Genomic DNA, 21,743 nt, shown 5'->3' on the forward strand with positions numbered 1-21,743 from the left:
GGGCTTTCACAATCCATGAATATTGTTCTCAAAGCTCCTTGTGTAATCCTGACCTATGACTGAACAAATCATCAATCAAAGCTTAATGAGTAGCTAAGCAGGAGTAGGCCTACAAGTATTACCTTTTGATGATTTTAGTAAAGGGGATGTATGGTTAACCTTTTCTTTACCTTAAAAGAAATACAGGACACTTAGAAATAAATATTAGTATAGATAAGGTTTTAAATATAACTTTAGTTGTTTTTAAGGTTGAATGTTTAGGACACACTGGCAGTGGGAACCGGACTCTGATCAACCTGGATCAGGACAGGACGCTGATCACGGCAAGAACATTAAGGACGCCGATCACAGCAAGAACATCAAGGACGGGGAGTCGACCGGAGTCGGAGCGGAACCAGAACAGAAAGATCAGCTGAACAATGGAAAAGAATGGACTTTTGTGGACTCTTGATGAAGGGAGAAAGAGGAATTGAAATAGTTAGTGGATTATTAACAGAAGCTCGTGAGAAATTTATGATGTAATTGATTATTAGTTTCTATATAAACCGATAGTGAATTTGAGTCAGGTACCATTCACTGCGGTGTTGGTCCAACTCTGAGTTGTTAATAAAACCAGCAAACCTAGAGACCCGGACTCTGCCAATTTTCTTTAACAAGATATGGACAGAACACTAAACTTCATACAGTAAGATGCTATTCAGTAACAGTTAAGAACATGAACAGGCAATTAATTGGGCTTCATCTGAATGCCACCTCTCCATTGCAAGGAAGAACTTACGGGACAAAACCATGCCTATACTATGAAAGAATTGGAAATACAGACAACATGAATAAATTGAGCACAGAGTTATTCCAGGTACAGTTTACTTTGAGTAAGTGAAACAGAATAGCCTCACAGTGCAACTACATACTCAGCAAAGGACAAAGTAACATTTTGAATCTATCTTATGCCTTCTGCCATAGAATCAAAAAGGCCTCAGTAAAAGCCATGTTACTGAAATTAATGCAATTTGCTTATAAAAGCAGAATCCCAAACACTGAAACAATAAGTGATATAGGCTGAGATTACACAAAGCCTGTTAACAGGAATAGAAATAATTAAGTCTTTTTGTCCCCTACCATATTTCAGCATCTTTCCTACATCAGCTTTCACTGCCACCTTCAAATAATTAATCTATTAAAGTAGTTCCTTACTATCATGATCTACAATGGAAAATAAAGTCTAACTAACATTCAAGGTCTAAATCTTCTAATGCTGATTCAGACATGGATGTTCCAAGTCATTACATCCGTGGAACCACTATACTGCAAAAACAGAGGCCACCATAACCCCATAAAAACTGCCTTCAATTACGTGTCTCTTACCTGATCAAACTGAAGATCTTCACCTCTTTGAAGAGATCTGGACAAGAGCTTTTCCTGTTAAAAAAAAAAAAAAAACAACCAAACAAACATGAACTTCACAATGCAACTGACTGTTATCAAAGATAGATTCCTTCTTTCTCAGTTATATTACAGAACAAAGAAAGAACTTTTAATGTCAATATTTGCACTATTTTTCAGCTAGAAGCACTTACAAAATGTGAAGAACACAGATCTAAAATTAATTTGGTAGGTTAATAGTAATAACATTAACAACTCACAAACAGAAAATGTCAAACACCTCTCCCAAGCAGCAGAGCCTAAAGCAGTGTGCTCAACAGAGTCAGCTGACAGCGGGTGCCAACTGTAACTCTGAAGGAAAGCCATTCCCATCTGAATTAACAAGCGCATTCACGTTCATATAAGGCAGTTATTGTAAGCTATGAGAATGAATTTTAAAGGCAGAGACAATTGTTCAATGCTTTTCCAATCTGCACTTTCCCAAACTGCAATGCAAAATAGCGGGAAAACCTAGTCCAGGAAAAGGATATAATATATAATAATTTGCTTTACATTTGAAATAACTTTGTATGGTACAGAAAAGACACAATATTACTAGAATTTAATTATTACAATATTTCATTGCTACCAGTACCGTAAGACACACTACTCTGTTAAAAGCAAAATTAAATTATATTCCTGACAAAATAATTTAGCGAGAGTTAAAACATTAAGAAAACAAAACACTCATGGCACTCAGGGACACGGTTTAGCGGTGGAGTTGACAGTGTTAGGTTTACAGTTGGACTCGATGATCTTAAAGGTCTTTCCCAACCCAGATGATTCTATGAACTGTAATAGTAATGTAACAGTAATTCTTTTTAGTCACTGTTGAGAGTACCAAATTACACAGTTACAAGAAATACAACTTCTATAGTCTCTTGCTAGGGTATCCTGGAAAGTAAAAAAGGGGGATGGGAGGGGGAATAAAAAACCAAAAAACCTAAGTCCCATGTAGTGGCTCTGAGGGTCAATGATTTAGGTCAAGCCAAGTCCCACAGTAGCAGCTTTAAGGGCATACTACAAAGCAGTAATGTTTTGTATAATCACATTGTAAAGATGTGATGAAGCATTTCTTGCTACTTAAATACTAAACTACTTTTCACTTCATTTTGACTAGGAAAGTAGAAAAAGTACTCAAGGTAAGGAATTAACAGCTCACATTAGATTTCAGTAAGCAAACAAAGAGCTTTTATGGAGCAAATTAAGTCAAGTACTAAGACAGAAGAGCTGTTAATTTGCCTGGTCTGGGATGTAAAAGGAGGTGTCAGCAGTACTAGTAGCCAGTACTGCTCTGACAGGTTGTGCCTCGGTTAACACAAAATAACCACTCAGTAGTTTAGTAGGAGACAACACCCATGCTGTCAGGCTTTTGACAGAAACTCTAAAAGTCAGTATTGCCTGGCATTTAACACTTGCAAGGCTGCAACAGACAGGTTGTATGTTAAACAGATACAAATAGGGATTGCATGTACCAGGTCCAAGATTCAAACTGGCAGCTCATTTTCACTCGTCCTAACCAGAATCTGAAAACACAAGACAATTTCTGGCATTTTCTGCTATGAGTGCAGCTGTATTTGCTGGTGTCCAAAAGGACACAATCTCTGGCAAGTATTACAGCCTCTGAAAACTTGAATTCAACACTGCCCAGGCAAAAAGCATTTGCCTACTCTGAAGGTATAACTTGAAATAATACAGGTACCAATTCACAAGTCAGACCATTTTCACTTACTACAATCCAAAGAAACCCACTTAATTGTCTAAGAAAACATTGCCATTTAGGTACACTTACAGTATGCCTAAATAAAAAAAAAAAAAAAAAAAAAAATCTTTTAAAAGAAGGCGTTTTCAGGAAAATGCATTTAATATTCTGAAATAGTTCTATTTGTTCATAGACTGATGTATTAGCCAATGTTCTTTCACAGTGTATTCAAAAGCAAGGGGGAAAAGGTTTCAGATACTGGCAAATAAACACTTTTTTGAATCTTACAAATTCATATAATTTTAAGCGTTAAGTCTGTTCAAAATACTGTTATGAGAACTGACATTTTACAGCAGATACTAAAAGCTCCAGAGAGCACTTGCAAATCAGAGTTTCCTTTTAATTAGAATTCCTCCCTCCCCTTTTTTTATAAGGAAACATCTACGGTAGGTAGAATTCACGTTATCTGTACTATGCTTTTAGATAACTGCACAAATAATTGTAATCATATCTATAAAGCAGAAACATGAGAAATGTTCCACCCAATACAAACATCGTATATTGCTGAATGAGCTGAAGGAAAATAACTAGAAAAATATTTCCTGAGAAGATGGAGAAGTGACTTTCCTGTAAGAAGATTGTAAAAAGTCAGGTTCCTTAAGTCTCCTTACGATACAATGCCCCAACATGCCACGTTTCCACCATGGTACTACAAAACTATTATACAGGTGGACAAACACTGGGTTTATTATACCCATTGCATGTGTCTAAAACCAGAAACAGCTGAAGAAAAGAATGATAACAAATCAAAGAGAACTCAAATACTCTAAGTCTTTAGAGGAAGAAGTTGAAAATGAAAGGGTTGGGGCCCCACGAGCAAGGAGGGCATTGTAAATACCTTAATCCTGGGTGCTCAACTAAACAAAGGAAAGCCTTTGAAATTTGGAGAGCGGAGACACACACACACACACACACACACACACCCCCACACCCCACCACCAGGGAAGATGACTGAGCATGCAGAGTGTACATTTGTATATTCATTGTTATGTAAATGAGTTCTCAGAAATCCTATGACTATGTATAACTTTATGGTATATAATCTCTGAAAGTTTGCCAAGTCAGTGGAGCACTTATGGTGGATAGTCCCCAGTGCTCAGTGCTGCCCAGCGCTGCAATAAGGAATGCCTGCTTAATAACGGGTGTTACTGAGTTTTCTTTCAGACTCTTTACCCAGCCTCTCCCAGCTTCCCACTTCGGTGAGGAAAGTTAGAAAGCAAGGGGGTTTGGAGATTTCTGATTTTTGTATCAAAATCCATGTCAACAGATAGCAAACTATTTTTAAGATAGTTCTGAAAGTTTAGCCTTTTTCCCCCACATTCTATACTAATTGAAACACTTCTGTATATCAAATGTTGATATAACTTTTAAGATTTTTAGTATCAGAATGAATAAAGACCTTACAAGTTCATAATCCTCTCTATTATTTTTCCTCAGCATTAAAAATCTTAACTGCTAAGAGGTAAATATCACCATAGTTAATGTAACACTGACCAAACAAATATGCCATGACCAAATAATACTCTTTAACCGAGTCACAAGTTTATCAAGGCCTTTGAATTATTTGTATGGCCTTAAAATTTATTTTCTTTCAATGTCTTTTTCTAAGCCTGCTTTATCATGGCGCCAGTCGTCTCACATGACTTACAAAAATCTGACAGTATAAAGTAAAGGTCTGGAAACTTTCACTGAATTAATAATTTAAGATTTATTTTCCTGGCTTCCTGACGTTCAGAGAGAGATGGAAATAACAGGTCTATACTTATCTTTTATAAGTGGAAAAAAAAAAAACCAACACACTATTGAATTAACGAAAGAGCGGTTTGCATCCGTTGTGTAAAGCAGAAATGTCAACATATGGCAGGCAGCAGAGATCAGGATGTAGACAGACGTGCGTGTGCTGTGCAAACAACTGCACCCCTGGAAAAAGGTACCACCCGTTGGCCCCTCTCCAGCGTTCGCGGCCTGTGCTCTGGTGGCCAGCACACCTCAGCAAGGTGGCTCAGGCGAACACAGCAAAACCAGCGTACTCGTTTCCTCTCTCCAAGCTGCACGTGAGAAACCAGGCAAGCGATGGTGCCTTGCCTCCCCCAGCCCAAGCACTGGGCAGCACCTGCACCCTTGCCCCAGTGTCAGAGCAGCAGACGAGAAACACTGCGCTGAGGAAAGGCGGTGGGCTACATTTTACAGGTTCCACACAAGCTCTTGAAAGCACCTCGGCAAGGCTTGCAAAAGCGTGCAGTACTACTCTGAGCGATGTTTATTTTCCCCACGATGGGACAAAATAAGCCTGCTGCCAACATCAGTGAAATATTCTTGCTGGTTTTGACCTAGATATGAGACTGAACTACAGTTTAGTAAGTTAGCACCTTACCTAGTTAACAGCTTGATAACTTGGTGGTACCATGTTAAACTTAAATTCTAACCATCTATATTTACATGCAGCCTGACAAAATAAAAGGTAACTGAATTTATCACTAATCTTTTTCATTGGTATAGTTTGCTTGACATTTGAAGAAGGCTGGTATCATGCCTCACAGTCATCCTTGCTCAGCTGAGGAAGAGTATTTTAATAAGCTACAATAAACTGAGCCCTTTTTCCTTTAAAACTATATAATCCTACAAAAGACTTAGAATAATTGATTAAAAAAAAAAAACCCAAACACCTTCCCATGGTTAGGCTTGTTACTTGAAACATTTATTTTAAGCGTTTGCTGATAAGCTCATTCCCTAACTTTGGAAACCCTGTCGTATTAAACTTTTGCAAGCAGAGAACTCTTAATTAAATCAGTGAAAGGAAAGTACTTTGTTACTCACTGAGTATCCTAAGTAAATTCACATCCAGAGAAACCATTTAGTTACTTTTTAAGATCACAAGTCAGTTACTCCTAGATGAAACTTACACATCTGGCCAAAATGGTACCATCCCCCACCCCAGGTGCTGTCTTGATCTGAAGTTACTATTTTTAAAAATTTATTTCTTTTTTTAATCCATTTTTGCTCCCCTGCTGACATGTTTATCTTCAAGTTTTAAAAAGTGTCCAACTCCTAACTTTAACTGGTCTGGCTCTAAATTCTCTCCAACAGCTTCATCCAACAGCCTAGCTTCATCTAACACATTAAAGATTTATGTAACACTGTATATATTCTTCACATAAACTTTATTATTTGTAGCCAAGTCATTCCACAAAATCAAATCACACTGAAACGATAAAGGGCTTTCCTCTCTTCCCGTAAAGCCTTTTATCCAATTTCAGTCAGTACCACTCCTGTGCCCCTTCAGCCTTTTATCTTTCTTTTTAAATGTCATACACCAGAACTGAATATTCAGTATTTATACCAAATACCACGTACAAAAATAAAACCACTTCAGTACTTCCTTTCATTCAGACACCTAAGGACTCCCTTCCACCTCTTTGTATTACACAGGGTCAGGTTGTTTCACTTTTCCACAGCTTCTAGCACCTCTTTTAAATTGCTCGTTGTCTATATAGTCCTTCCTTCCCATCAGTATAAAATAAGGAACATTGGCTCTATGTGCAAATTTGTATCTGACTGCGTTAAAATATTTTGTTTAAAGGAATTCAACTTAGCAAATGAACACAGACAGAACTGTTAAAAAGACCTTCACAAATTACTACTCCACTGATATTTATCATTTCATATTTTACCCCAGAGCAAACTGTATAAACACGAAATAACAATTTCAGAATCTTATTAGTAAAAGCTCCTGAATAATGTAGACTTCATGCCATCACCACAGAACCTCACCAGACAAAAGAGCTGGGAATCACTCTCCTTTGAAAAGTGCGCTATTTCACTAGTTTAATGGGTTTCCTCATTTTTAACCTGGTAAAGTGTTTTGATTTTGCACGATTACCAGATCTTAAAACATTTGTTTAACAGTTAACAGCATGGCAGGGAGATGCAGCCTGGGACTGTTGTTGGATTATTTATTTAATCTGATCGAGGGACAAGTTTTGCAGCACAAGTGAACTGCAGGGCTATTATATTTACCTTGCTACCAGTATTCCGGCTAGGAGATTTAACTCCAAACTAGTTGTGTCTACAGGAAAAGCCCTCTTCAGCATCTCTGAATCACAGGCAGTCTGTGTCATTCCGACCAAGCGCTACCCTCCCCGTACGTTCAGGAGATGAATGGAAAAGGGGCCGAGGGAGCGGCATTTGCAGCAGTAGGCATGCAGACTACCCCGAGCGGAGCCACCTGGTTTTCTACCACCAGCATCGCCACCCCCACAGCTCTCCTCTCACTTTTTAACCACGTACCCCTCACCATTTCACAGAATCACTGAATGGTTGGGGTTGAAAGGGACCTCTGGAGATCACCTAGTCCAACCCCCTGCCAAAGCAGGTTCCCCTAGAGCACGTTGCACAGGGTCACGTCCAGGCGGGTTTTGAATATCTCCAGAGAAGGAGGCTCCACAACCTCCCTGGGCAGCCTGTTCCAGTGCTCTGTCACCCTCAAAGGAAAGAAGTTTTTCCTCATATTTAGATGGAACTTCCCATGTTTCAGTTTGTGCCCATTGCCCCTTGTCCTGTCACTGGGCACCACTGAGAAGAGTCTGGCCCCCTCCTCTTGACACCCACCCTTAAGATATTTGTACGTGTTGACAAGATCCCCCCTCATTCTTCTCTTCTCGAGGCTAAACAGACCCAACTCCCTCAGCCTCTCCTCATAAGGCAGATGTTCCAGTCCTCTGATCATCTTTGTAGCCCTCCGCTGGACTCTCTCCAGTAGTTCCTTGTCTTTCTTGAACTGGGGGGCCCAGAATGGCACACAGTACTCCAGGTGTGGCCTCACTAGGGCAGTGTAGAGCGTGCCCTTTTCCTACAAATGTTTTGTGCTTTCTTATTGAACTCTCCTGAACACCTAACTCTTTTGGATGTCTATAAGGAAACAGACGAGTTATGTTTAAGTTGTAAGCTTGCCTGGTACACACACACACGCATATACATACAATGTATACCTAAGCAGGTGTGTATAAACAAATGTTTCCTTTTCCTCAGCCTTCGATTTACTAATGGTTTTAATTGAAGATGATCCAATCAGGACACCACAGAACATGTTTAGCCCCCTTTTTGTGTTCTTCTGGACTTCTGCTTATAACATTTTTCCTAAAGTTTAAAACTGGGGTCCAAATGCTCCCATGTGCCTCCTTCTGTCATAGGGTCATTCACAGCAATAAGGAACACTTCAGAAAGTGTTCCTTCAGTTGCAAACATAGGCCTTTCAATTTAGTTGACTTTCTAGTTATCATTTCAAACTGTTTTATCTTCTGCCTGTAACTTAAAGGACTTAACTTTAAGATTTCAAAACTCAAATTCATCGTGTGCCAAATCTATTTTATGTCCTTGCCCTATTTTATCCAAGAGATGGTAATGCAGAGATTACAGCCCCTTGCACATATGAAAGTAACGAATAAAACTTTACATTGCATTCAAACAAAATAATTGCGCCTATATAGAAATAAAAATTAAATATATGTTGCAGGAGGTATTTCTGGCTGAACAATGTGGAAAACATCTTATAGTGCTGTAGCTATAATGCAAGGATTTCTGTCAATTCTGAAATCAGTAGGCCTGTCCTGTACATTATACTCTACCTACAGATGATTAGAAGAAACAAGCAGAAAGCAGCACCCCTATGCAAAAGCAAGCAGGTAAACATTAGCGAGAGAACAGCAGTAAGAGGAAGAGATAGTGAGAGGACCTGGCACACGGCGGGTGGCAACGGGTGTTGACACAAGAAGAAATGGAGATGCAAGCATTCGAGTGCGTGCCCTTCCAACCCCAAGATCAGGCTTACTTTCTCAGAGGGGTGACCAATGAACAAACAAACAAACTCTTTTAGGAACTGCTAAAGTATGATGGTTACAAGGAAGGAAACATGTGAATTAAGACTGCTCAATTCAACACGTCAAAAACAGCTTACTGTAAAGTTCATTCTGCATAGTCATATAGTGCTCTTACATGAGCATGTGTCGTATCTTGCGTGCACAGGCTGACTACGTGATTGCAGCAAATTGTAACGAAGGTGTGCACCTGTCCCCTTTCTTATAAAATTTGAGGGGTATGTAGGAAACAAGGCAGGGCACCATGAGACAGCTAAACTTATTTTTATCGCCGTTTAAAGCTATTTGGAGGAAATGGGACACCTAGAACAACGGTTTACTTGATAGCATGCCCATAATATAGCATAAGCTTGACATCACACCTTGGGCATAGCAGAATCATGATTACCTGACACCACACAACGCTACGGAGTTATTAATATTTTAAAATTTAGAAAAATTGCAGTTATATCCAAGTAAACTTCGATTTTGTAAAATGACAACCTTTTTTTTTTAGCTATGCAGTAAGAACTTCATGAATCTTCACCACTAAAATTAAATATTAGGTGGCCGTTAGGGCTTTCTTCCCCCAAAAGGCTATATGCATCCTTGAATGAAAGAGGCTGAGAAAAATTGCACTACAAAGTATCTTCAAAACAAATTTATTATGAGAATTAAAGGAGGAAGAAAAGGACAAAGACAAGAACATTGAGGAACTGAGCAAAGTCAAGAACATCAGAAGCTGCATTACCATACGGAAGACATCACTGCTATATTATACCTGTAAAAATAGTATTATTTTAAAGAAAGTTCTGATCCAATCACAGTTGCAATGCACTGGGTAAGACCTTTGCAAGTCATATGTTGAGACTAGAGGGTGCATCTGCCTTTCCCATTGAACATCAGGTAAATCACTTGTGCAAAAAATCCCAAATCCCACACCTTAAAGGGATACTAATACTAACTCATAGCTCAAACAAACTAAAACAAAACAAAAAATACCCGAACAAACAAACAAAAATCACAACTAAGTGAAATTTTCAAGTTAAAAAAAATCCATTTCTTTCAAGATCATGAGGTCTGGATCACCAACAGAATTTTGTATTTTGCCTAATCTGCAATATATACTGGCTAGTATATTTTTTGTTGCCGCTATTTCTTTTTTAACTACAGAACTCATGAATACTAAGAGGTCTTGTTTCCAGTAACCACTACATAACAGTTTTAACAGAAGTCAATAAAACATAATCCAGGTAGCAACCCTGTTTGCAGAAGCCTATTTATTCTTGAAGTAATCCCTTTGAAAAGTCAACAATACCTGGAGATGTTTTTTTCAGTAAGCACACATATGATAAACCAGCCTATTTGAGAAGAATAGCAGGACCATTTCAAGGGATACTACGAAAAAAAAAAAAAAAAGAAAAAAAGACTTACCAAAGGTTCAGCCATTACAACTTCTATTTTCTTTTCAGCTTGAACAGCAAATTCAGCAAAGAGGCTTTTGATGACATACTCGCCAGGTTTGACATCTGGATCAATAGTAATGTTAGACATGATGATGCCTCTCTTTTCCCAGGTGGAAACGACACTTGGAGAAACTCTGCGTTTATTTACTCTGCTGGGTGGCGTGGAGGCTACAGACAAAAAAAAAAAAAAAATGAAGAGCTATAAAGCAGAGCTTCTAAACACAGTGCCTGTCACTTCTTTACTTTCCCATCCACCACACAGATGTATTCACACAGTAAATTCTGTAAATCAGAAGAAATAAATAACTAGCTATAACATCCAACAATAATTTTTTTTAACTAGGTGGGAAAATCTATTCTAAAGGTAAGTTGCGCAAGGGTTTACCATGTAACTCATTTTTGTTATTGATAAAACACAAAACTGTCTTATGCTGTGTGAACAGCCCCATTCTGAACACAACTGTATGATGATCACGATAAAATTTAGAGTTTTTAATATCTGGTATCTTCAGTACAAGTATGACTAAAAATGAAAACGTTCAATTTAAAGGGTTATCTCCCTATACTGTGAGAGGCATCTGCTTGATCCGACTTTTATAAATAGTCCATGAAGTTCAAGTTTCTACTTGGTGTCTAAATATCTTAAAGAGAAATATTTCCTTGGCTCCTCTTGGCACTTTCTGTCAGTAAGCTGATTTTCCTAACAAGAACGCAAACCCTTTCTAGACATGTCATGCTACCTATTTTTCCCCACTCTTTAGTCACAAATCTGAAAGACTTGTTTCCTTATCAGAAATATCAATTAATTGATCAAAATAAATAACACTGGCTATATTAGTCTCCCTCTCAAAGGATTAGCGCTTTCACTCTTATACTGAAGTTGTCGTATACTAAGTTTACATGTATTTATCCACCTTTAATTTTATTCTTCTCCCTAAGCATTCAAAAACATTTCTTTATTATCACAGCTGCCACCCACTATGAATTGCAGTACTGAAAATCAAGTATCAGAACTCACTCATACATGAGTTTAACACACACATAACAATTAGAGTAAATAATTAAACTTGTCTTGCACACTATAAATCAAATTAACTATCGACATCTCTAATGATGCCACAGATCTACCCAGGTCTGGTATTTCTCTAGCATATTCCATGATTGCAGACATTATTTTTACTTGATATTAGGAATTGATAGTAAGAATTCTTACCTATTGATAGTAAGATTTTATTTTCCTAAGACAGTTCTAGAAGGAGCCTAGTCTCAGTCTATTTTGTTGTATTATGTATCACGATTTTTCAGGTAAGCTGCTTTAAGGCGCTTCGCAGTTAAAGTGTGAGGAGATGCACTTGGCCAATTTTGATGAACTTTCAAAATTTTTGTGTGTTTTCAACTTGTACGTGTGCAATTCCTATTAACTAAATATTATGCACAATTTTTACTCAAACATTTTTAAGTGTTCAACTCATTCATGAAAATACCGGTCGCCATGGAGACCAAACTGTTGGTACTTCACTTCTCATCTTCCCAAGTTTTGAGTCTCAGCCATTCATAATTTCTATCACTTCAGAAAGTTACATTTTACATGACTCAGACTTCCTCAACTTCCATAGAAAAGTATTCATTTATCAAACGCATTACTGAAGTGAACAACAATTCAGCATGAGTGAAAACAGAACAGTCGCAACTACCATAGTCTCTACTCAAAAAGGAACGTTACCTTGCATAAGGTTAGGGGTACTACACATGACCTGTGTTTCTTCACCTAAGTATTTTTTGTACAAACTTGCTGTTTAGTTGGAGTAATGCTTTTTTTTTCCTGTACATAAATTGCAGTATGCTGTCTTTGAGGCTGCAAAGGTCACAGAGCTGAGCTCCCAGCAATCAGGGGCAACACCAGAATGGCAATGCCAGAACACCTCATGCCATAAAGCATTTCTGAACATCCTCTAACACTTTGATCTAGCACTTTGATCTTGGTAACAGAGGTTCTAAAAGACACAGAAGAGCGTGTGCCGCACAGCGCAGGCAATGGGAGATCAAAGACACTGCCGTGTTCTAGATCCCTGTGGTGGAAGTTCGCTAGATGAAAGTACACAAAGGTGTCAGGAACCAGATGAAAGCGCGTGCTGCAGAGAAAGGCGACAAGCCAAAATATCTGACTTGAAAGAAAAATTCTTTCTTATCCCCTATCTGACGATTGGCTTGTCCCTCAGTGCAGAAGCATAAACCTGTCAGGAGCGTTAAAAGGTATTTCATTTCTTTACAATGTCTACATTCTCCAGCATCCGTGCTCTTGTCACTCTTAAGCCCCAATGCTTCCAAAGGCAGCCCAGGAAATGCGAGAGATGCACTATGTCACCAATGAGAGTACAGAGGTTTGAGTGGAGAAGAGGCAAAAAGAAGGAATATATCATTCCCAGACATAGTAGGTAACAAACACCAAGTACAAGATTGACAAAACAGAAAAATGCTGCAACACACAGATTTGGACAACTCTCCTTTCATATCCATCTGCAGATGAACAAAATAAAAAATCAAGTACCTAAGGACTCCTAACAGATACCACACACCTCCACATAAACAGTTGCTTCTATCCTAAATATGAGAGTTTCTAAGAAAGTCAGATCTTTGTTCTACTCAACAGACAAACTGGACTCTCTTATTTTAAATCATATTGAAACTAACAGACTGGAAAGAAATGAGAAGTTTAAATCTCCTTTTGAATATCATTAGCTGTGTCTGGTCAGAAGAAATTTAGCAAGGCAGCTGCTTTGGCTCCTTCTAGACTTACCTTCTGGAGTGTGCCACAATCCCCATATTATCAGAACTGGGGACTTAGGGGAACATGCCACAGCTCCAGTCCAGTCCACGCTCCTGAACAATGAGAAGCTGGTACTCAACCAGCTCTCGTCTCTCTACAGGGAAGATGAGAAGGACTAATGTGCTCTTTCACCCAGAACTACATCTAGATTTGCTTTATGTAGACAAGTCTTAGTAGTGTGTTTACACAATACATTTCTGTCCCCAGTTTTCAAAAGATTGCCTTAAAAAGCCCCTGTCATTCAAGAATCAGGAAAACATTGAGAGCTGCTCATCTTCGAAGCACTAGCTTTCCTTTGCATTAGTAAGCTAATCCTCAGTAAGAGACCATCTTAGTACGTTAACTTTCAAAGCTAAAAAACAGCTTCTCGCGCTAAGGATGAAACCCCGAGGCTGTTTAGGCTGATCTAAGCCCAGGCATAGTACAGGAAAATCCTCCCCCCAGGCTCATGCGACAACACAGGAAATCAACTCAAAATGGGTAAACCGGCCAGAAACCTAACCCTGGCAAGAACGAAAGAAGCAACTGGCCTACAACCAGACCAGCTCTCAGAAGTGTTGCAGAAATTTCAGTGCAAGGCAGAGGGCACAACCACGAAGCAAGGGGAATGTGGTACCAGGACAGCCTTACATCAGCCTGCAATGCCATGGACCCCACTCCTTGGCTACAGTCTCCCACAGCCCCCTTCAGATGGCATACGCTGCCATATTGCCAAAGGATGCAACCCCTCCCAGCCAGCTACGACCCTCCCTGTACCACCCTCCTCCTCTGCAAGCAAACACAAGTGTGCAGCCGTGTAATGAACTGAACTGGAAAAGCAGCATACATATTAATTTTTTTCCCCAGGTTATTTTGACACAATCAGTGTCCGATTCGCTCACCACGTGAACCGCACGTACACTTGCACACGCACAAAGGAGAGTCAATGCAGGGACAGCCCTCGCCTTTTCACTCTTCCAGCAGTAAAGCAGAGTTAAGACTACTCTACAGTTGTACATGTTACTAATCTCTGCGTTCACATGTACAAACTCCTCAGCTGGTAATAAACCTCCCCCCAAAACCAAGGGAAAAATGTCAAACCGAAGCAATTATAAATGCTGCCGTGAGAGGATTACAAATATCTTAGTTTTGCTGAAACACCAGTGTATTCAAAAGGCAGAATAAATGACTAGGATTTACTTTCATCTATGAACTTGCTGAGGACACTAATTCATGACAGCATTAATGGTTCACATTAACGACTCTTGCCTTGTATATTGCAACGTTCGTGGTTTTATCTGCTATGTAAAACCAGTAAGCTAGTTAAACACACACAGAAAAAAAAAACACATAGGAGGGGGAAAAGGGAAGGGAGCTTGACTGTGTTTAATAAGAAGCTATACAGTAGTTCCTTAAAGAAAAGCCAAAATCTATTATCAGATTTTCTTAACTAGGTCAAACAACATTATTATCTGGTATAATTATGTTCAGTGGGATTCAATTACTCATGAACTTGCAATCGACAACACTGTAAGAAGGGTCTACGTGGATTTTAAACAACATGTTTAATGGAAAAAAAAAATCTCATTACAGGACAGGATTAAATGATTTCTTTCTGCTATTCTTTGTCATCAAAGCATAAGCCATTCTCTGCTCTCAGCAGAGAAAGTTTAAATTTAAGAACATTTAAGTTCCAAACATTGTTTTGAAGTTTTAAAACATGGACCATTCTACAGAACTTCAGATGAAATCTGGAACCAAAAAAATCATACCGCTCACAGCAGTTCAAAAACAAAAAAATACTTTCATAAATGGCTTGAAAACACTGAATGTTATTCACTTTAAACAATATCCTGTTTGTTTGCTCTGATGTGAGCTAGCGCTACGTGGGAAATCTGGGAGCAAGTGCCCTAGGAAATCTCTGTTAACCAGTATTGTTTGGTTGCTAGGGCCACACCAAATTGTTTGGATAGTTTCAAGGAACAGTAAAACAATACAACGGATAATTAGACAGACAACACACTCCGAGGTCAAAAGCCAACACACCCTGATGGATGCTAAATTAGAAACAAAGTTGTTTCAGGCTAAACAGGAGTGTCCAGAACTAGGAATGTTACTTAATACCCAAGTTGATGTTAAAGAATGCTAATTTCATCATCCTGCTTCTCTCTGTATAGCCCAAACACATCCAGTATTTGAGGACATAAGTAGTGTCCTATTTACCAATGAGATTATTCAGGATTCAAGCATCCAAAGCAGGTATCAAAAGGTAACAAATGCACCTCAGCCTGTGGCAGTCTATGAGTGCATTTCACTTCACAGTTAATACGAAGTGATGATTTTCAGCTTTTGTATACTTTTTTGGTACTACTTTACACTTAGACAAGTGTTGACCCTTCGTATGTGCTTTAAATTGCACTTGTTAAGTTTTTCATGTCCTTTCCTTTGACTGAAATTCACTCCCTTTTAGCTGCTGCTGTTTCTCAGGAAGTTGGAATGGTCAGACTGAAGCATAACTTCTGTCAGGTATCTCCCCTCTCTTTCGAGATACCTGAAAATACATCTAGAATTATCTCATGTATTTTAAGTAAGGTATCCAGCTATAAAATAAGGATACTCAACACACTGAGCGGGCCTCCATAGTTTTCATCAAGCAAATCAAATTATTGGCTGCTATTTTTAAGTTCATTGCTAAGGTAGTAAATAATTTTACAGAGCTTATGTTTAATGATTAAGCTTTTTATCATTATTTTTGCAGGACACGTAATATCAAAGGTACTTTAAGCTTCCTGTGACACTTGTTGCAGAATAGGGTTTGCGTGTCCAACTGACAATATGAAAATCCCCCAAAGACTGAAAATATTATCTGCGTGGTTACTTATTAATTGAGCTCCCTGTCTTCTACTGTCATCTAGAACATTTCATTCTACCTCACAGAAGTGATATTAATATACACAGAAACATATCCGTAACAATTGTTAGACTGCTTCATAGCAACAAATATTCAACTATTTTACCAAAGGAATCATCATTTTTTCCTAATAAGGATGTCAATGCTCAGAAGAGATGACAAACTATACAGTATCATTCCAATAAATTACGAGCAGAGCCAAAAAGTTAAACCTAGGTTGCCTGTGTTATAGTCTGTTTTCTAGAGCAGACGTCTTCAGTAAGTTTATCACTATTTCACAATTCTACAATTCCTGTAGACCACCAAGCTTCTAGTGTTTCTGAAGTTTCCTTACTCATATTAGTGAAAAAAATCTCATTCCATGGATACACTTCATGATTTGAATGAGAGAAATTGTGAACATCTTCACGAAGACAACACAGTTCAACACATACTGCTCTAGTAACACATGCATATTCCGAATCTTAGCCTCTGGTCTATACACAAATATCAAGAAATAGCCATTCTTCACTTAAATATCTGGGATTTGCTTTCAGAATAGCGAAGGGAGGATGCAGTTGCTATTCATTAATCCAGCTGGTTTACTTGTGCTGCCAAAGCATGCGACAGCACAGTAGACCAGCCAGGTCTACTTCACCGTTTTTTGTCCAAACTACGTACCACTAGTGCCAGAGCATGGAGTCTGTCCGTAAGTTGGATTTATTATTGCCTTACTCGCTCTAGCTGTACTGAATCGCAGCTGATCTCACGCACAGCGAGCACGGCTGCCCATGCGGCTCTGGCTGGTTCCTTGGCTCGCCAGCATCATGCGAGCGCTGGAGTCATCTCGTGTCAGTTATTGCAACAGAGCCTGTGCACCCATCAGGAAGGGGAAATGGTGCGCAGCACAGTGCGGAGATGCCAACTGCTGCCCAGGTACAGCGAAAATGGCATTGAGCCAGCTATAGTAACCCACTGGGCTCAGGCTGGCTCTTTGCAGAGGTGGGGGATACTTCTGCATTACACTGCGTTTATCCAGATTTTTCCATTTATTTCCTTAACGCTCATTTACCAGCAAAATGTTACCCGCTTTAAACTGTGCTAATAAATTATAACAAAAGAGAAGGAATTGCAAACTTGCAAAATATACATATATACTTATTTTAACCACTTCCAGTTATATATAAACGCTATTCCAGTTTTTTCAGTGATGTATATTGTTCTCAGTAATGTGCTTAAATAGACTAAGATAGTAAGTTTCTGCTGGATACCATTTTTTAAGGCATACTTAGGATGCATTTTTTAAAAAAGTACCTAATAAAAATATCATTCTTGATACTGGTATGAAAACTTGTAAGTGAAGGGAGAGGCATAGCAGCCTCCTAACGCCACAGTCATGTCACTTTACAAGATAATCTAAATAACGTGAATAAAATCCACAGTTGTTGCCAGTGAAATTATGTATCTACTAAGGGCCACTGACCACGCAAATTTTCAGTAGATTATGTTACCTAGATATTCCTTTGCTTTACATAATATACACCTACTGATTGGTAACACCACAAACATAAACAGTGTTTGAAAATGAAATCAGTACAAATACATTAGAATACACGTGAACAACGAAAAAATCTGCTCTTTCTCCCATATTTATCATATCTTAGTCTAGATACATAGCTCCTGGTGAACAAACATACGATTATTTTCAATACAGACTACATGACTAATTCATCCAGTGATATGAAGTATGGCATTCTCTTTTCTTTCTCTGCATTGGCAGTACACAGTCAATTATCTTTGGAAAATGTTTAACAAAGATCATGGCTCCAAATGTCCAATTAGCACTACATGAACAGGCAAACAAGAACCATTACTCATTAACAAGCCACATGGACTAAGAGCCCAGATTGAAATTTCTTATTCACCTCTCTCTTTCACTGATTTTATGTGAATTTGATGAAAAGAATTAAACAACCAGCAGTAGTAGCTGGTACTTCTGCCATGCACTTATGAAACGTCACGTGTTAATAAAATGAATGGATTACCCACCTGTGAAGTAGAAACAGGCTTAGAACTGCCTTAGTTCAGCACTATGGTTCAGTGTAACGTTTGTAAAGCCAAGTCAAACCTTTCAGTGAGAAGAAGTTACGAGTGTATTGATAACTTCCCCTCCATGCCTAAATCAGAACTTACATTTTACTTCTGCAGTAGAGACACTTCCCTATTGACAATTTATCTAAGGAGCTTCAGATATGTTTATATTACATTTTAGCCAAGCTCTGGAATAAAGAAACATACATGAATGCGGTATCAATAAACAGAAGATAAGTTTACTTCAACAAGTAGCTAATTAAGCATATGGTTAAAATGTGAAGGATTCCCTGGGAGGGAACACAGAAAGGAAAGTTTTTTTGAGTGTATTGTGGGAACTGGTACTATGACAGCTGAGCTTTCATTTGGACTCAAACAAACACAGAACAAAAACCTCACAGAAATCTTCTGAAGCTTTATCATACAAATCATTTTTCTACCCCCAAGAAATACGAACATCTTTTCTTTATGGAAAGTTGACTCAACTAGGAGAGCAGCTGCCAATTTGACTACTTACAGCTATTCACATGAAGCTTGTTTACTGCTTTCAAAGCCTTTGAAAACGCAGGCAAGAAATTTAATCTTCACTTGCCCCAAAATGCAGACTCCTCTGCTAGTAAATGGTCATAGAAACATTACTTCAGGCCAACACAGAGACACAGAGGAAATTCTAAGGCATAAAATCTTAATTTAGCAATACCTAGTTTTCTAGTTATCTGGGCCAGATTACAATCCCTTAGCAGATACAGTCCTGCTGCTACTGATGATCCTCAGATTTGAAGTTCCAACTTTAACTAGGTTGTTTTGTCCTTCACAAGATTCAGTAGCCTTTTTACCCACTGCTGTTAAAATCTCTGACAATTTCATTCATCAACTAATTTTTAGATTTTCATTTGGCATAACGCTTTCTAGAAATCAACCAGTCTCCTGCAAGGATGAAAGGAAAAGACAAATAAGTTTCAGTAATATTGCTTCAAACTTAAAAGTGATGGTTTTTGTTATTGAAAAAAATAAATCAATTTAAGCATAGAAGAAAATTTCTCCTCTATCTTTTCCACACCTGTGAACACAGTTTGAGATGTATGAAGTCAGTCACCTCCGTGTCAAACAGACAAGTCCTTGAAAGGTCTCTCTCCCCCATCTAAACTCCCCATCACTAACATCTTCTGGAGACTTTTTGCTACGTTCTCTGCCACATGGCACCTTTCTTTTTTCGTACTAATATTCAGACACTCCTTGAGGAAGAGAACAAGAAATTCTTCTTGCCCAGCTGCTTTAATGGCTGAGCAAATTCTAGCCAGCAAATATTCCAGTCCCTGCATGGGACTTTGTATCTGCAGTCTCTTCCCTACTTTATTTTGAGAAGTCTCAAAACAAAATAAGTACATTATTTCTTCCCTGAAACTCTAGAACAGGTAGAAAGATAAAATACATTACAGAGATAAAATCAGGAAAATTATTTTTAAATACTTCTTTTGCCTAAACTTGTACATGAGAAGAGAGAAACTGGGCTACGGATTTCCCCAAGTAAATTCTGCTGGCTTTACCACTTTTAAATAAGGACTATGCTAGTCATTCCTCTTACCTTTATACCTAGGTGAGAAGTAGTAACCCCGCAAAACCACCTTTCTAATCCTCTCTCACACGTGGAAAGGAGCACCACTACTGACTTGCAAAATATCAATTTACATGTTTATCCCTGAGCAAAGCTTTCTTTCAGGTAAAAAAAAAAAATTCACAGCAGTCCTTAAAAATTGTTAGCAGAGTAACATTTTATCCTCATACTGTATATAGAGAACCTGCTTCTCTATAGAATTGTGACTGAACAGGACAAACAACAGCCACGTGCATCATGTACAAACACCTAAATCAGACGGGCAAGTATTTTATATCTACGGAAGATAGAAAACACAAATACTCTTATTAAGAAATTCAATGGTTGAAAATGAGGTCAGATCTGACACTCAGGACAGTGTCAGGACATCCAGGGCAGCCAGTCAGAAACAGACTGTTAGTCGTTGCTGGGCTCACTCTGTCCACTGAGAATGTCAAACTAGAGAGCAGCAAAGGCTGCTACAAGCTACAGTTTTAAAGATATTTGCTGAAGCTCACCTGATCTCTCACATGCTATGTAATTCTAACTTGGTATGGGATGGCAGCGCAGAATGTCCCATTTGTGGTGCAAGTAAATACTTTTGCAAACAAGAAATTTAAAATCAAATTTAAAAAATCACTAAGATGTACATAAGACCAATTTTACATATTTACATTTTAAAAAATCCTTAACAACATAACAGCTAGGACATAGATGGGAATACTGGCTCAAATTGCTACAAGCATATCCAAGAAGTAGTACAACTCATTACGTGAATCACATTACAGAGCCTTCTATGGTAGGCCATGCATATAGATTATTATTAGACAGGGAAAAAAAAAAGAAATTAAAAAATAATTTTTATAGCACAAGATGCCAAAAGACCAAACCATACACACTGGAAAACAATATGATAATGCACAAAAATTGGAGGAGGAAGAGGAAATCAGTTTGAACTCAATTGTCTCAAGTCCTGCCCAGTCATTTCTTGATTATGGCATGCCATCAGGAAATCCTGACCATTAAGGTGTCAGATCATTAAAAATGTAGTTTATGTAATTCCTTTTCTGAACAACTGCCAGAATAGAAAACCTCTTCAGATAAACCATTTCAATTAAAAACTATATTTTGAATTTCACAGAAACGTTCACTTAGAAGACATGCTGTATTTCATAGCACACTTCCAAATTGCTACTATATTTAACATGCTTTATTTCACTGACAGAAAGACGTTCTCATGCAAGAGCAGCTTAAAAGAATATAAAGGATAAGTCTTTTTCATCTGTCCATAATCTAGAACACAATCTACCACATAAGGAAGTAGGATAATGGCAGGAATGTAAAGGTTCAGGGCTGTAACTTAAATTCCCAGTGGTAATTTTCAGAAACGCTTTTACTGTCCTGAAGTTTTATACAACTGTAGCTTTCAATTCAAATTAAAGCTGCACATATAATAAAGCAAGTCAGACTTAATATATTAATTTCTGCTGGAAAACAGTTTTGTAATCAAGTTGCAAACTTCTCAAAGAAAAGATACCACCCTAAGTACATGTTACGTACTGTCTTCTTTCCTATTAGACTTACTGTGAAGACTTAACACGACCCTACTGTCAAGATAGTTTGCACAGCACCAGCAACATACTAGTGCTGTGTGTCAACTAACAGGAGGTATTTATGCCGATATCTCAGTTTCCTTCAAAACACTGAACTATAACAACTGACCATATATAACTACCAAGTTTCACTTATTCACAAATTTTGTATTCCCTCAAAAGAGCAACCACACAAGCATAAAAAAACCCTAAACTTGTTTCTTTACTTCCTATACCTCAATGTTAGGCTTCTGCAGCATTGTAAGTC

General features: G+C 38.3%; 1 protein-coding gene across 8 annotated transcripts in view; it reads right to left on the reverse strand.

Moving 5' to 3' along the window:
- Nucleotides 1-21,743, reverse strand: part of FRYL (FRY like transcription coactivator) — a 184,742-nt gene that overhangs the window by 101,852 nt on the left and 61,147 nt on the right. For all 8 annotated transcript variants that reach the window (XM_068402595.1, XM_068402596.1, XM_068402592.1 and 5 more), the window contains 2 exons: nucleotides 10,471-10,670; nucleotides 1,366-1,419 (listed from right to left, as the gene is read on the reverse strand). In XM_068402595.1, coding sequence (XP_068258696.1) covers nucleotides 1,366-1,419; nucleotides 10,471-10,590 — 174 coding nt within the window. In that variant the 5' untranslated portion in view covers nucleotides 10,591-10,670. The remainder of the gene's footprint in view (nucleotides 1-1,365; nucleotides 1,420-10,470; nucleotides 10,671-21,743) is intronic.

This window comes from Nyctibius grandis, chromosome 6 (genome assembly GCF_013368605.1).
Source record: "Nyctibius grandis isolate bNycGra1 chromosome 6, bNycGra1.pri, whole genome shotgun sequence".
Lineage (NCBI taxonomy): Eukaryota > Metazoa > Chordata > Aves > Nyctibiiformes > Nyctibiidae > Nyctibius > Nyctibius grandis.